Raw genomic sequence first — 15,154 nt, 5'->3', positions numbered from 1 at the left:
GAAACAAAGGACCATGCCAGCCCTGTCCACACTCCCACCGGAGCTCCAGCTGCTCATCTTCGAGCACTGCACGTTCAGGTCTCACTACTCGCTCGCCCTCGTCTCCAAGTCCATCCGACCACTGGCAACCGCCTGCCTCTACCGCAAGATCCACCTTTGGGACTGCTGCACGGGCTATCTCGCGGAATGGACACGCAAAACACTCCAGCCTCTCCTGCGGAGCCTCATAGAAAACCCCAAGCTAGCAGCACTCGTCAAAAGTGTCTGTCTTCAGGCTTCGTACGAATATGTGTTCGGCCCTGAAGAGGATTACCTCGAGGAACCGGATCCCCAGGAACCGGATTCGGAACTCTGCACGCAGGCGCTGGGCCTGGTGCAGCAGCTGCAGCTCGCCGATCAAGAGGCGTGGGTTGAAGCACTGCAGGGGGGAAGCATCGATGCGTGGTTATCGCTGCTCATATCGCAGCTTGGGGCACTGGAGTTGCTGCAGTTGTCGACGCCGCTGCTCCACCGGTCAACGCATCTGAGCAAGGTCTTAAACCACATGATACGGCCGGGCTCAGACTTCTTCAACCGTCTCGGGCATGTCCTGCTCGGTGACGACGAGTGGGTCGACCAGGTGGCCGGCGCGGTGGTTGAGCATGCGATGTTTATCCCATTCTATTGCCTCCCCGCGCTCAAGGAGTTCGAGCTCACAGTCAATTCCCCAAACATCAAACAGTGGGGCATCAGGGACCCCCTGGAGTCCCTGAAAATCCTACGGCTATGGGACTGCAACATGACAGCGGACGAGGTGGACGGATTCCTCGCCCTCGCTCCAAACCTCACAGAACTCTACTGCGGATTCGTCCGTGATGTGAATGACATGGACACCTTTCGTCAACGGATCGACTTCGCACTGCTGCACTCCGCTCTCACGCGCGTCTCGAGCAGCGTTGAGTTCCTGACCGTCGACGTGCGCTGGAACGATAGGAACAACGAGAGGGGCACCGACCATTTCGGCGTCCCCCTCCGCAGGCTGGGCGCCGTCCCCATGGGTTCGCTGCGCGAGTTCCACGCCGTCAAGCGCCTGAAGATCCCGGTTGAGCTGTTGCTGGGGAAGAGGCCGCGGTTGGCCGATGTGCTTCCTCCGAACCTGCACCATCTCACTCTGATCGACGAAACCGTGATCTGGATATCGCCTGAGGGAGCGGAGCCGGAGGCGCTGACGGATCGCGTATCGGACCATGCTCTGCAGGATGTCATCGATGCGCTGGATGTGTATCTGGGCACTCCTAGAGAGCACGCGTCGCTTGAGGAGGTGGTCTTGGACTTAAGGGGACTGATATATTACGGGAATGATCTTGTTGATCCCGACAACCCGGGCGTGTACCAGTCTGCTCAGGTGAGACAGCTCCGCAGGATGGCTGAAACGAGCCGGGTCGGGGTCTGGGTGTCTTATAAGCGCGTGAAGAAAGTGCTGGGGGCAGCAGAGGTGCCGATGGCGATGGGCATCTTCGACCGATGAATCCGAGTCGGAGCGTGTGCGACGCTGGAATTCCTCTTGCCGACGACGACCCTGAAATAGATGAGGATTATTAAGTAATGAAGTAGTTCCATTCTCATATTCAATATCTAGGCAGCCTGCGTAGGATCCCCCAGTGCAGCCGCCGACTGGTACTCGCTGAAATCGTACTCAACCTCGTAGTCGTCGGCATTCTCGTCCCCGTCCGACAGCTCGATATCGCGGATATTCTCCCCCTCATCCTCCTCCTCGCTGGTGAACCCGTAATCTGCCTTCTTCAGCTTCTTCCAAGCTGCTAGCGTCTGCTTCCGCGTCAAGCAGAACGGCAACTTCGAAAGACTCACACACCCATCCTCCGTGACCTCCACCGTCTGGCCCACCGAGCTCGCCGTGTCCGTCGCCTTATCCATTAGGATGATATGGATGAAGAACACCATCCCCTTCTTCACAATCACGTCCTGCCCGCGCACAAACATCGGGAAGTCCATCCACGTCGGCGAGAACGTCGCCCCCAGCGAGTATCCGCAGGAGTTGAACCGCTGATCGCGGAACCCATTCTCGTCCGCCACGCGCGCATACGCCTCAAACACATCCCCCATCGGCTTCCCCGGCTTCAACGCCTCCATAGCCGCCTGCATCTGCAAGACATTCACCTCGTGCATACGCCGCGCAAGCTTCGTCACACCCCCGATCGGAATCGTCCGCATCAGACACGCATGGTAGTGCTTATACACCGCCGCATGCTCCGCGGTCAGCTGGCGCTCGATCTTATCCTTCCCAGCCGAGTACCGCGTCAGCACGGCCTTGTTGCCGGAGACGAGGATATTCTCGTTGGCCGGATCGTCGCCCCCACCCTCGTACACGGTCCCCGTGATCTCGCGCCACAGGTCGCCCTCATACGCGCCGGGCTTCGCGAGCTTGAGCGTGCGCACGAGCGCAAAGTCCGCGAGGTACGCGGCCTTGCGCACCTTGCGCATCTCCGCCTCGGATTTTATAATTCGGAGCTCCCGTGTGAAGAGGTCGCTGTGGTCGACTAGCGTGCAGACTCCCTCAACAGCCTTCTCGAGCGCCTTGCCCAAGCGATGCGTGAGCGAGCACGAATCCGGCTCGTACCCGATCCGCTTGGACGGGTCATTGATACCGAACTCCCGCAGGACCTTGGGCACCAGGGAGACGGGGTTACTCCCTGCGTCGTCGGAACGGATAAGCACGTCCTTCTGCTCGAGGATGGAGGTGAAGAGGGCCTGGCGCAGGTCTGGGATGCGGGTGATGAGCTTCATGGACCCGTCGGAGTGGAAGTACATTGCCTGGAAGAAGACGTAGCCGAAGGTGTCGAAGCCTGTGAAGTAGTAGAGGGATTCCTGCTTGGTCATGAGGAAGCCGTCGAGGTTCTCGCGCTGCATGAGGGCGAGAGCATTCTGGCGGCGTTGGGCGTACTCGGCTTCGGAGAACCAGAGGGCTTTCTTGAAGGGGAGGACTTTCTGGGCCATGGTGTGGCTACTTTCGAGGAAAATTCAGAGATGTGAAGGAAGGGAAGTGAAGTGAAGACTGCACTGCGAGGGTTGCCTGGGGATCTGGGTTATATACTTCCCCCTCATTGAGCGGGGCATGGCCCAGACATGGACTTGGAGACACCATGACGCTAGTAACCCCCCGGCTGTACGGCCTCGTAAGACAGGAACGCTTATCAGGGGCGAATGAACGCCGCGGAAAACAAGCCCCGAGACTGCCAGATGCAAGAATCCCCGTTGGAACACGAGTTCGTGCATGGCTTCAGTGTTCATGTGACGGATCTGGACTCGACTGCTGCATTTGACGTCGCTCCTTCCTTCCAATCTCGGAGAACACGAGGAATGGTTTGCTCACTTGGATTCTCTGGTTTGCTCAACACCATCCCTGCGCCAGGGCTTCTTCCGTCTCCCCTCTGCGGATGAGTGCTTACAAACGAGGAGTTCAATCATCTTCACTTAATGGAAGTGAAAGAATGTCGCGAGCAAACCCGACAGGAACAAAAATCTGGCAAATCAAATTTCCCCCCCGCGCGATATCGGTCGGGCCTGACGGTTGGTGGGATATATTGAATACCTTGTCGATGTAGTCAAGGATACGTGATAATTGAGTGTCCAAAGATATGCTTGCAGTGCATGATTCTCACTCTCTGCTGCATGCTTTAACAGGGGTTCTTTAGACTCTTTTCAAACACTATGATTGATGCTTTTGCTCCACATTCCTGCTGGAGAATCTATAACGCGCAGGAGAATTTCTTTGGACCAGGGTATTACATGTTCGTGGACGAGGTAGCTGTCGACCCTCGATGGAAGAGTCACACACTTTTCTTCCTCCCGAGTTTCGCATGGTGGGTCGAATTGTGAACGCAGCCGAGCCCTGAGGGACTGGAACTTAGAAGGAATCGAATGCGCCTGCGTCTGAGCTAATGAAACACTTAATCGGTTGTGACTCCGGCCCTGAGCTTCGGTTCCTCGCAGGGATCGGAGTCCCCAGCACAGTAACGTAATCGCATTCATGTATTAAGTTAGGGATTCAGTCTTCGAGACACATTCTCTATATCCACATTATAGGGTGTACGGCTCTTGCAATCACCCCCAAGCAGTAAATGATAAGAAGGACAGGCTCTACGCTGGCTGTGTCCGTAAGCAGAGGCGCCTCCTATGTACGGTATAACTGCATCTATATTCTGCTCCAAAGATGTTTATACGGTTGTTCGATCTTTGAGCCCTTATCTTCAGCTGAGTCGGCCATTAAAGCGCCTGCCATACTGGGTGAGAGTCCAGAGAGTGAATGCAGGCAAGCCCTCAACAGAGCGCGACTATCAGCCTCGACGGGTCGTACCTGATCTGCCCTACTTCACACATTAGCCGCCGTTGCGAGACAACATGCCAATCGCGGTCCTTTTCGCGAAAAAATCAAAAGACGCTCGCCTGCGTCAGCAAATCCGACTCCTGAGCAGCTCTCCTGTATAATTCTTTGTCGAAGCTTCAAGTTCCTTTGTCGGCTTTGTACAGGTTTCATCCCTCTTGTTCTTGTTTCGGTCTTTGTTAGCTGGAACTCGGTGCTCATTATGTCTGCAAGAGGAAGTAAACGACGGGGACAAACAACGGGGACAAAGAAAAGGTCTCTATCAAAGTGGTTATGTTTCATCTGATAACAACGTCTGGTCACCTGCTTGGCTACACCTCTTATATCCTCCTCTTCTATCAACCAAGCTTTATGAGGTCTTGGAGTCCAGCGTCAGATATCTGTTGTTGCCTTTTACTCTGTCTCCAGTCTATTGTCGATAGTCAACACCCCGTGTCTGAATAAAGGCACTACTAAATCATGCGTTCATCCAAGCCTGTCCTTTTTGTAATCAAATCTAATCCATTATCCACCCTCTCGAACCGTTCAGACAAACTCGAGTCTCGAGAATCCTCTGCAATTGGCCCCAGTGAATGGACCCTTTCACCGTCTGATTCAGAGAGCATCGACACAAAGATGGACTTCATCCCCTGGAGTGAAGACATTCTACTTAAAGTGAATAGGATGCCATCCCATCACCATGGCTTCCATTGCAGCCTTCACTTTGTTTATAATACAGACATACCATACAGCGTGTGTTGTTGTGTTTCTATTCCGAATATCATTCTCACGATACCTTCTGGCAAGAGATATCATATCATATCATACCATATCATATCATATCAGTTTGAACTACCACCACGATGGTTACTACGAGAGCCGCCAGCCGACAGGCAAGCGTCGACCCGTACATGTCCAGGCTCCTTGCGGAGAAGAATGCCTACGGACAAGCTGCCGCTTCCGGGGGTGGAGGGAACGGGTCTGACTCTGACGACGATGGGCGCAGACGTGACAAGGGGAAATTGCCGGCAGACCGTCAAGATGACTTGATTGAGTTCGAGGACGAGGACGAGGAGGAAGAGGGCAGCGGCGGCGGAGCAGAAGGAGGAGGAACAGAAGAACAAGGAGGGCAAGAAGGAGGAGGACAAAACGGAGGACAAAACGGAGGAGGAGAAACACAAAACCGGAGTAAGCAGCCGGCGCGAAAGAGAAAGGGTAAATACCACTTCCTGCCGGTGCCCACGCGCAACGTCTTGCAGGCAATGATGGACGCCCGTATTCTGGCAAGAGAAGACAAGCGGAGCTGGGGCCGGGGAAGAGATGCAATGGCTGCTCTGACCGACTACTACACCGACTCGGGCTGCCTGAAGCCCGGGACGAGGGTCGAGACGGACTATGCGTCGTTCACGCGGGCTCTGCCGCCATCGAGGACGAAGAATAAGACCGCGACGAAGCTGTGTGATCGTTGCCATGTGAGTGCTGTTCACCTGATGCTCCTGTATACCTTTGCTAACCTCCGCTGCAGACTATAGGTGACAAACTGGGGAACAAGAAGTGCGATACGAACACTGGAAGGGCCTGCAGCAGATGCACAACCGATCAGTGGCCCTGCACCGTCACAAATCAATTGACAGGCAGAACGAGGCAGCTGCCACTGCCAACACCCGCCGTGGATCCAGGACAAGTTCCCTTGAGGGCGCCGACGGCGTTCGTCCAGTTGCCAGGAATACCAGTAGCTCAACACCCACTGCAGCCACAGGGGGAACATCAGATCGAACAAGACCCCCTCCCGCCAGTCACTCGGCCCTCGCGTAGGCGCCGGAGGGAGGCGTCGAACGAGGGAAATGATGTTCAGACAAACGAGCAACAGCAGCAGCAGAACCAGAACCGTACGGCTGACGACGACCTCTACAATGCCACGCCACAGGCCACCCCGAGAACTTCGCCAACCCCCCCGCCTTCCGAGCAATTCGTTCCAAATTTGAACTGTCGGAATATGACAGATATAACAAACGAATTCCAACGCATGGCGAACTACATGAATGGCATGAGCCAAGAGCTTCATGGCGCGCGGCGGGAGATACATCGCCTGAGGAGGGTCGTTCGGGGGTTAGGGGTTGATCCGGACGCACGACAACGGACTCCAGATCTTACTTTGGGACCGTACACGAATCTCGGGGACGGTCAAGGTATGATGAAGATTGCAAGGAGGGGCAATACCCAAGCGCCCAAGGTTCCAACCACTCCCGGCAGCGGCAGCGGCCAGGGAGCACCAGCACCCAAAGCCGCAGCAACTCCGGGCAGCAGCGGCGCTTCAGGGTCAAGGAAGCTTGTGAGAAAGAGGAAGAGGAGTCCGGGAACGGGCACAGGCACGGGCACGAACACTCGCACGGACACTGGCACTGGCACTGGCACCGGCACTGGCGGCCTGACTTCGAACAGCGACTCTGGGGCTCTGGGTTCTTTACCTCCCCCGGGGCACCAACGCTATCCGCTGAGGCCATTCCCCGACCCCAATGCACAGCAGGATTTCCTTTCAACTGTCTTCGAGAACTACCAACATACCAGTCCTGATCTGCCCGAGCTTGAGGACCTAGTGGCCGCTGGTATGATGGACCCTGCTCTCCAGGGCATCGCTGATCCTGGTCCCTCACAGCCTGAGTTCCAGACCTTCTCTGACCCTGAGCCATCTACACCACCTGGTCTTCGAGGATATACCGAACCTGGTCCTTATTCTCAGACTGCATACCAGAATATTACTGATCCCGGTCCGTCGACACAGTATGGGATGTATGATCCGTTCGAGCAGTATATCGAGAACCCTGTGGTGCGGAACAACGCTCCATTCGGTTACTACCCGGACCCCTCAAGCTCCCAAGTGGCGTATACGAACCAAGAAGAGTACTTGAATACTACGGGCAATAATGGCAACGAAGAAACGGGGGGAGCCGAGGAGGAGCGACCGCGGAAGAAACGCTCAGTGAACAAGCCTGCAGCTAACTCTCGCAGTCAGCGTAGATAGGGGAATGACTGGGACAGGTATGTTGTTGGCATTAGGGTTTCGATTTGTGCAGCCTGTGTTTCTGGTTTGGAGCGCTGGCGTTCCTCCGGTTGAGTTTCTGTACGAGTAGGATGCTAATTTCCTTGATTTGATTTATTGTCGTCTGGATTGATTGTTGCCGGGTTGGATAGACATGGGCATGGATCTGATGGGGTATATTATCTATAGACTACGCTATTTGATGAATGGACAGATAATAGGTAACGTCTCAGTGCGGCCCTAGAGGCGTTGGATAGGAATCTCCAGCCGCAACCCTGATTAACAATATAAACAATACCCCGATCCCCAACACCTAAGCCTCGAACGGAACTCTTCCGACGGCCGATCCGAAGACACTTACACATGGCAGATATATAGATACTCATCCGAAAGTATTGTAACCCTCACCCGCCAATAGAGCAGGCTCAACCTACTAGAGCAACACAATCCCCAACCCAGCCAACCCGACAAGCACCAGATGCGTCGGCAGCGCATCCGGCGGCCCTATAGTCGAGTAGTACGGCAGCGCAGGACCGCGGAAGTCCTGGTTATGCACGCTTGCGCAGGCCCCGCGCGAGTTCGGGGCTGTTGTGCAGATTGTTGCAATGCCCGGGCACCGCTGGGCATTCTGGGATGGCTTCTTAGGGCTAGCCATACTTGGCGCCAACATCGACACGCGGCACATTTAAAGCAAAGAATAAAGCTACTTGACAGGGATTAACTGTGCAATGTACTCTAGTATTCAAAAACGTCGAGTTGCACATGCGTGTATATTACGCTTAGTTGGGGAGTAAAGAGCTGTAGCCCCCATGGACAGGAATATCGGATCGAGACTGCTGCACGCGAGGAGCGGAGTCCAGGAAAATCTCTTCGAGCAGTTCTCCGGGGAATCCTGCCCCATGTAGCCGTGTGGTTATTCTAGCCTTATACATTCAGATCTTGGGTGTTTCTCCGTTTCTAACCCAGTACACAGTCGGCTCAGGAAATCTGGATGGCACACACACCTTGCAGGGTATGCCGTGCGACTGTCGCGGTATACTGGTGGTCAATGAAGGGGTCGAACTTCTCTTCAGGCGGGATAGATAGAAGGTCGATCAACTGTCGTTGGAGCCGACGCGGACACCTCTGCTGCGCTGGATCTGCGTCTGTAACTCCTCTACAATCTCCCGATACGCCTCGTCAATCAGACTGACGAGACGACTCCCTCTCCCTACTCTCTCGTCCCTCTCAAAGGCCATCACATTGTCATACACCCACTCCTAGTAAGAAAGTAGTCCTCCCCATACACAAATCCAGCGGTGACGAAGAAAGCCCGACACGCGAGGAATATCGTCCTGCTAAAGCCGTTAAAGTGCACCAGCGCCCCGCGCTGATGACGCGGCTCCTTGGTCCCCCGTTTGGGGCCATGCGCCGGGCCGCGTCTGGCTGATCATGATTGTGGCCGTGGTGGGTTGGGTTACAACGAATTCACAGTGCAAATATAATTCGATCAATTGAGAGCGCGTCTTATGTAACCCTAAAGTCGAAAAGGCACGGCCACGATAGGACTATAAACCGCATCCAGTGCTAGGGAACGGGGTACTGCCTGCGCCAGGAATACTGGCGCACTATTTTCAGCAGGAGCATGTCATTTGTCGTCCTCGCACGTTCCTCTACCCGCCGTATACAGGGCGCAACCACCGTCCACGGCTCGTCCATCGAGTCAATTGCTTCTAGTAGCACCAGCACTAACTCCAGGTTGAAGGTATTCTTCGCCGCTCTAATCAATGCCTCCCCGTCCATGGCCAGCGGATTTGCACCCTTATCAAGCAACAGACGTGCATGGCGATCTTAAAGGTCCTGATGCCACAATACCCCATCAAGCCCGTACTTGCCATGCCGAGGGGCCCCGTGTCGGAGAAGACAGTCAATAGTTGCACTAGGGTCTGCGTCTTTCCTGTTAGTCATGGCAGCGGAAGCGAAAAAGTTGAGCCTCTTGTTCGCAGTCTCGATTGGGAAGCCTCAATCAACAAGGAGTTCGACGAGTTGCACCTGGCCTTTCACTGCAGCCTCATTGAACGCCTCCTCTACATCAGACTCGCTTACTCCGCTCGGTGAAAGGAGCTCATCCAACCGTCCTTCCTTGAGCAGATACTCGAAGACCGGCTTCCCACCCTGAATAGCAGTATACAATGGCAAGTAACCTCAGAGGTGCTGCGCGAGGTCAACTCCATGATCCAACAATGCCTGTATCTCGTTGATGTTCCCAGCGGCCACCACTCGCTGACCTACAGAATATCGGCCAAACAGCGATACATTGGGATCGGCCCCGGCCGCAAGAAGGCGGCAGAAGATAGATTCAAACCAAATGGCGGAAAAGAGTGGCGGCAAACCTAGAGTACCGCACTGTTTGTCATTCGGGTCAGCGCCCGCCGCTAGAAGGAGGTCGACCACTCTCTCATAGCCCTTCCCAACGGCGTAGCTAAGTGGTGGGTTCGAAACTGTACTCCTCGGCTCCAGGTGGGGTGAGGGATTGGCGCCGTGGTCAAGCATCAATTTAACGATTTCTGAGTGGCCTTGCTCGACAGCGCAACAAAGAGGGGGGCCATGTATTGGGTAGGGCCTGGGGTTTGTATAATCGACGCTGACACCATAGCCATGGATATCCAACAGGTCACGAACGAGCTCTACCTTCCCGGCTGCGGCTGCCACACACAGGAATATCTCCCTGTCCTCAGGGGTTGTGATCAGCCAAACATAGTCGAAGCGTTCGAGAAGATAATCCACTACGCTCCAGTAGCCCCAATGTGCTGCACTTGCAAGAGGGCCCAGAAATTTGCCATCAGATGGCGTGGGAAACTGGCGGTCCCCATCTACTACGCTCCAATCAAGAAGCAGCTTAACAGTTTCTAAACAACCGCATCCAGCCGGCCAAGAAATCAGATCCCAGCCCTCAAAAGGTCCAAGTCTTGGGTTGGCCCCCCGGTCCAGGAGCAGTCAGGGAATTTCAACATCGCACTTGTGCAAGGACATAACCAGGGGTGTATAGCCGTCCCAATCTTCATAGTCGATCTGTGCTCCCTGGTCTAAAAGAAACTCGACTATGTGCAGGTGCCCCATTCTTGCAGCCTTGCATAGGGCGGTTTTCCCATGCTGCGAGAGGGGATAGTCGACGTCTCCCTGCCTGGGTAGGAAATCCACGAGAAAGCGGACCAGCGATTCATGACCATTTTTTGCCGCGAGAAGAAGCAAGCTTCCCGGTTCGTCTGCATCATAGTATTTGGAACATGGGTTGCCCCATCCGCGGTCTCTCGCCAAGTTGACGCCCCTCTCTCTGAGAATTTGCATAATTGTCGTGTTGCCCCGAATCGCAGCCAGTGCCACTAGGCGATCTAGCTGGTGCCTGTCGCACTCGTCAGGATCAGCTCCTGCATCTAGAATCATTAGGACTGTTCTGACACTTCTGTTGATAATACCCCAGGCCAACACCATGCTATCACCATGCCGCACGTTGTTCTTGTACAAAAAGGGGTTGAGCAAGTTATACAGGGTCTTGCATGTTCGCGCAAAAGCTTCAATCTCGCTTTCAAACTCCAGTTGCTCAGCTATTCCAGTGAGAAGCTCGTTGGGCAGGCCAAGAAGGGCCATTGTGGTTGGAGGCAGAGGAGGGAAAGAGTGAGGCAGCGACGATGAGGGCGAGGCTGTGCCTTGTGCGACCAAGCCACGTGATTGCATCGTCTTGAGAGCTCCTTTTTCCTCTTCAACGCGGCGTTTCCTGTGTTGATAGTAGCGTTCCTATCGACTAGGTCCAGCTCAGGATCTCACTACACATTCGCGTGGGCTCTCTTCAGTGCGGCCTTTTTGTCCCCAAACTGATCGCCAGCACGTCTGAAAACATGGAGCCTTACGATGATGTTGCATGGGAGCAATCCGAGGATGTCTCCGACAACTGGCTGCTTCAGTTTCTTGATATCAATGTTAAGAGAGCGATTGCGAAGTTTATCCTGAAGTTTGATTCCAGCAATGATCCTGAGTTTACAATCTTTCGAAAGGGGTCTTTCAATATCACACTCCAGATGAAGTACACATACAGCGTAACCAACATCCACTTTTCACAGCCTGGCGCCATTCTTTTTCCCGAGGAGAAAGTTGTGAACAAAGTTGGGGTAATGCGATATATTTCGGACCAGACATCTGTCCCAGTTCCGTTCATTCTTCACTGGGGGACAAGGGAGGAGAGCCAGCTTAACCTGAGCCCTTTCATCATGATAAGCCATATTGAGCATAAAACAACCATGTATAATGCCCTTAATACGCCAGGGTGTCCAAACAAAGAGCGCGGAGTCCTCGACCCGAGTATTAATAAAGAGAAGCTTGGAATGCTATATGCACAACTAGCAAGGGTTCTCCTTTAGCTTTACAAGCCAGAATTTCCTCAAATAGGGTTACTCAATCAGGTTAATGATTTCTCCTGGGAAGTCAGCAGCCAGCTATTATTAATGAATATAAACAAGCTCCTGTGTTTGGGAACACTACCTTGATCGAAACTTCCACCGCGAGATGCCACTTTCAAGACAACATCTTCATACATTGAAGCTCTGGCACAGCTCAACATCCAGCATTTACTCCATCAAAGAAACAACGCAGTACAGTCCGCGGATGACTGTCATTAGAAGTTCGTGGCAAGAAAGCTATTCTACAAGCTTGCCCGAGACAAGAAACTATCTCTGCCATGTTACAAGAATAGACCATTCAAGCTCTGGTGTGATGACTTCCAGCCAGCAAATGTTCTTCTCAATAAGGATATACACATTATCAGTGTGGTAGATTGGGAGTTCACATACGCAGCACCGGTAGAGTTCTCGCGCGCGCCACCATGGTGGCTCCTCATCAAGAGGCCCGAGTACTGGTCGGAAGGGATTAAGGACTGGGCACGAACGTTCGATCGCCACCTCAAAACATTCCTCACAGCATTGAGACACTGTAAAAACATGGCCGTGGGCACGGGCACGGCCGCTCAGCACGACCAGGGCCAGCTCTCGGATAAGATGCAACAGAGTTGGGAGAGCGGAGACTTCTGGGTGGTGTATGCGATTCTGCACAACTTTGCGTTTGACTTGATCTACTAGCAGAAAATCAACCAGCAGTTTTTTGGGCCGACAGAGACCGAGGATGTCAATGAGGCCTGGAAGGAGCGGTTGGGCGTGCTAGATGAAACCGAAAGAGCTGAAATGGAATGCCTGGTAAGGAGGAAGCTCGAGGAGATGGAAAACAGGGTGCTTGCGTGGGATCCGGATGAATATACAGAATCATTTCATCAGAAACTAATGCGAACGAGAGAAGAAAAGGCAAAGGAGAACACGGAATCTCATCAAGAGCCTGGCACAGGCCATGAAGAGATAATAAACTAAACCCAGTATTCACAGGAGGCGCCCTTAACTCCCATAAAATATTAATCAACCAATTTTCTGGGTAATGGAGCGCGAGGATGCGATGCTAAAAGCCTCTCGAACAGTCTAGAATTTCCTAAACTCCATGGTAAAAGTGACCAGCTATACTACCTCCTCAAGTTTATCACTTCTCTGCTTGCGTATTAATGGTATTCCACTATTGGTGGGAATGAATTATTAGTCAGTTATGCAGACCATCAACTTCCCCCACTCCGCATGTTCAACAACAAGGTCTCCTCGCCTTGTCCCAACTCTCTGTCATCCCACTGGCTCTGGAAGTTCGTACAATAATGACTACAACCAGCACAGAGGTGATTCCCCTCGAACACGCAAGCATCCCCGATCCACCGCAACAACCACCGACAGCCTCGGCCCAGACAGTCGAGACCTCCAACCCCAACAAGTCCAACAAGCCAAACTACCCAACAGGCTCCAAGTTCTGGCTCATCACTATCGCAATATGCATGATCCTCATCATGGGTAGCCTCGACGCCAACATCATGGCCACCACTGTGCCCAGCATCACGAACGACTTCCACACCATCGCCAACATGGGCTGGTACTCTTCCGCGTTTCGGCTCTGCACGTGCGCCTTCCAGTTCGGCTTCGCGAAGCTGTACACCCTCTTCTCGATTCGCGCGATTTTCCTACTGAGTAATGTGATCTTCCTCGTCGGCTCTCTGCTCTGTGCCACTGCTGCTTCGTCGATAATGTTCATTGTGGGCAGGGCAGTGACAGGGGTGGGGTTCGCGGGCGAGCTGGCGGGTTGTTTCGCCGTCTTGGTGCAGATTCTCCCGCTCGACAGGCGCCCGGCGTTTGCGGGGATGATAGCGTCTTTCGAGTCGCTAGCTATCATTGCAGCGCCTATCATTGGCGGTGCATTGACACAGTCATTAGGGTGGAGATGGTGTTTCTGGTACCCCTCCCACCTTAACCCTAGTCACAAGGAGTGACTGACGTCTCCTAGGATCAATCTTCCCATCGGTGCTGTCTCGCTGGCTGCCATGTTTTTCCTGTTCTTAGACCCGAGGACCCGCGAGGACGAGCTCACGTTGGCCCAGAAGATCAGAGAGCTCGACATCATCAGCAACTGCCTGTTCATCCCGTCCCTAACAGCGCTCTTTATTGCGCTATCATGGGCCAGAACAAAGTACCCCTAGTCAGATGGCAAAGTCATTAGACTCTTCGTTGTATTCAGGGTGCTCCTCGCCACTTTTATTTTCAATCAACATCGTCACGGAGACTCAGCCGCCCTCCCCTTCCGCATTGTCAAGAGCCGAAGCGTCATAGCAGGCTTCATCTTCACGACATGCACGAATTCCATGACAAACGTCCTGGAGTGGTACCTCCCAACATACTACCAAGTCGTTCGGTCCCGGGTAAGCCTCGTAGCCCCGGCCATTTCCGAACCAACTGACAAATGATACTCACTCGATCCAGACCCCCAGCGAAAGCGGTTACCTGATGATCCCCATCCTCGTCAGCATGATGATCGGCCTCCTCCTGCAAGGCCTCGGCACCACCACCTTCGGCTACTACGCCCCCTTCATGGTCTTCGCCTCAATCTGCATGCCCGTCGCCGCAGGCCTAATGACAACCTACAACCTGCACACTCCGCTCGCCCAGATAATCCTGTACTCCGGCTTCGCCGGGTTCAGCGGCAGCATCGGGTTCCAGGGTTCGCAGGCCGCCGTGCAGACGACCCTCCCACCTGCAGATGTGAATCTAGGTATTAGGATTATCCTGTTCGGACAGAGTATGGGTCCCGCAGTGTTCATTGCAATTGCGCAGGTGCTATTTACGAACCAGTTGGTTAAGAGGCTGGGGGGTGTTGTGCCGGGTTTGACGCCTGCGAATATGGGGGCGCATGGGCTGGGTGATATTACAGATGGGGTGTCTGCGAAGCAGCTGGATGATGTCCTGGCTGGGATTAATGGGAGCTTGACGCGGACTTGGTACCTCCCTGTTGCGTTGGCTTGTACGACGGTTGTGGGGAGTCTACTGGTTGAGTGGCGCTCGGTGAAGCAGAAGCAGTCGTAGTATAGATTCATATTGTAGAAGTATTTCAGATAGTAACGAATGTAAATAGTTTCTCGCTTGGCGTTGACGAAAAAACATTGCCACGCGCGCTATCTATACAGTAGCTTTCGCAGTGGATGCCACGCCACTGAGACAGAACAAGGTCAGCTGGTCTTCAATCTTGGAGGAGTGGACACAATCAGCGAGTTGAAAATAGGCGTGATACGCACGGGCCCTTGCTAGGTTGCCTGACAAGCACTCGAGCGGATGACTCGTCAGGAGTATAGCCGGCTGTCCTTGTCTTCT

General features: G+C 53.8%; 6 protein-coding genes across 6 annotated transcripts; 4 read left to right on the top strand and 2 right to left on the bottom strand.

Moving 5' to 3' along the window:
• Window positions 1–13: 13 nt before the first annotated feature.
• On the top strand, window positions 14–1,507 carry BJX67DRAFT_378825 (uncharacterized protein; the record flags this gene model as incomplete). Its single annotated transcript, XM_071032419.1, has 1 exon — window positions 14–1,507. The coding sequence occupies one exon, from the start codon at window positions 14–16 to the stop codon at window positions 1,505–1,507; it is 1,494 nt and encodes a 497-aa protein (XP_070888749.1).
• A 70-nt stretch (window positions 1,508–1,577) lies between these two features.
• On the bottom strand, window positions 1,578–3,032 carry BJX67DRAFT_346948 (M24 family metallopeptidase). The gene has a single exon (XM_071028475.1). It carries the CDS (start codon window positions 2,992–2,994, stop codon window positions 1,615–1,617), a length of 1,380 nt encoding a protein of 459 aa, XP_070888748.1. The 5' UTR covers window positions 2,995–3,032; the 3' UTR covers window positions 1,578–1,614.
• A 2,191-nt stretch (window positions 3,033–5,223) lies between these two features.
• On the top strand, window positions 5,224–7,382 carry BJX67DRAFT_378823 (uncharacterized protein; the record flags this gene model as incomplete). The annotated part of the gene is made up of 2 exons (XM_071032418.1): window positions 5,224–5,832; window positions 5,886–7,382. The coding sequence occupies 2 exons, from the start codon at window positions 5,224–5,226 to the stop codon at window positions 7,380–7,382; spliced, it is 2,106 nt and encodes a 701-aa protein (XP_070888747.1).
• A 2,994-nt stretch (window positions 7,383–10,376) lies between these two features.
• Window positions 10,377–11,027, bottom strand: BJX67DRAFT_378822 (ankyrin repeat domain-containing protein; the record flags this gene model as incomplete). The annotated part of the gene is made up of 1 exon (XM_071032417.1): window positions 10,377–11,027. The coding sequence occupies one exon, from the start codon at window positions 11,025–11,027 to the stop codon at window positions 10,377–10,379; it is 651 nt and encodes a 216-aa protein (XP_070888746.1).
• Window positions 11,028–11,493: 466 nt separating this feature from the next.
• On the top strand, window positions 11,494–11,954 carry BJX67DRAFT_321031 (uncharacterized protein). Its single transcript, XM_071027330.1, has one exon. The coding sequence runs from the start codon at window positions 11,549–11,551 to the stop codon at window positions 11,792–11,794; it is 246 nt and encodes an 81-aa protein (XP_070888745.1). The 5' UTR covers window positions 11,494–11,548; the 3' UTR covers window positions 11,795–11,954.
• Window positions 11,955–13,119: 1,165 nt separating this feature from the next.
• On the top strand, window positions 13,120–14,869 carry BJX67DRAFT_378820 (MDR family MFS transporter; the record flags this gene model as incomplete). The annotated part of the gene is made up of 4 exons (XM_071032416.1): window positions 13,120–13,745; window positions 13,797–13,979; window positions 14,028–14,208; window positions 14,270–14,869. The coding sequence occupies 4 exons, from the start codon at window positions 13,120–13,122 to the stop codon at window positions 14,867–14,869; spliced, it is 1,590 nt and encodes a 529-aa protein (XP_070888744.1).
• Between the last annotated feature and the right edge of the window lie 285 nt (window positions 14,870–15,154).

The sequence above is a fragment of the Aspergillus lucknowensis genome, assembly GCF_044049455.1.
Source record: "Aspergillus lucknowensis strain CBS 449.75 chromosome Unknown BJX67scaffold_8, whole genome shotgun sequence".
NCBI classification, from domain to species: domain Eukaryota; kingdom Fungi; phylum Ascomycota; class Eurotiomycetes; order Eurotiales; family Aspergillaceae; genus Aspergillus; species Aspergillus lucknowensis.
The sequence above is the reverse complement of the archived record's forward strand: the minus strand, read 5'-3'. Positions and strand labels throughout refer to the sequence as shown.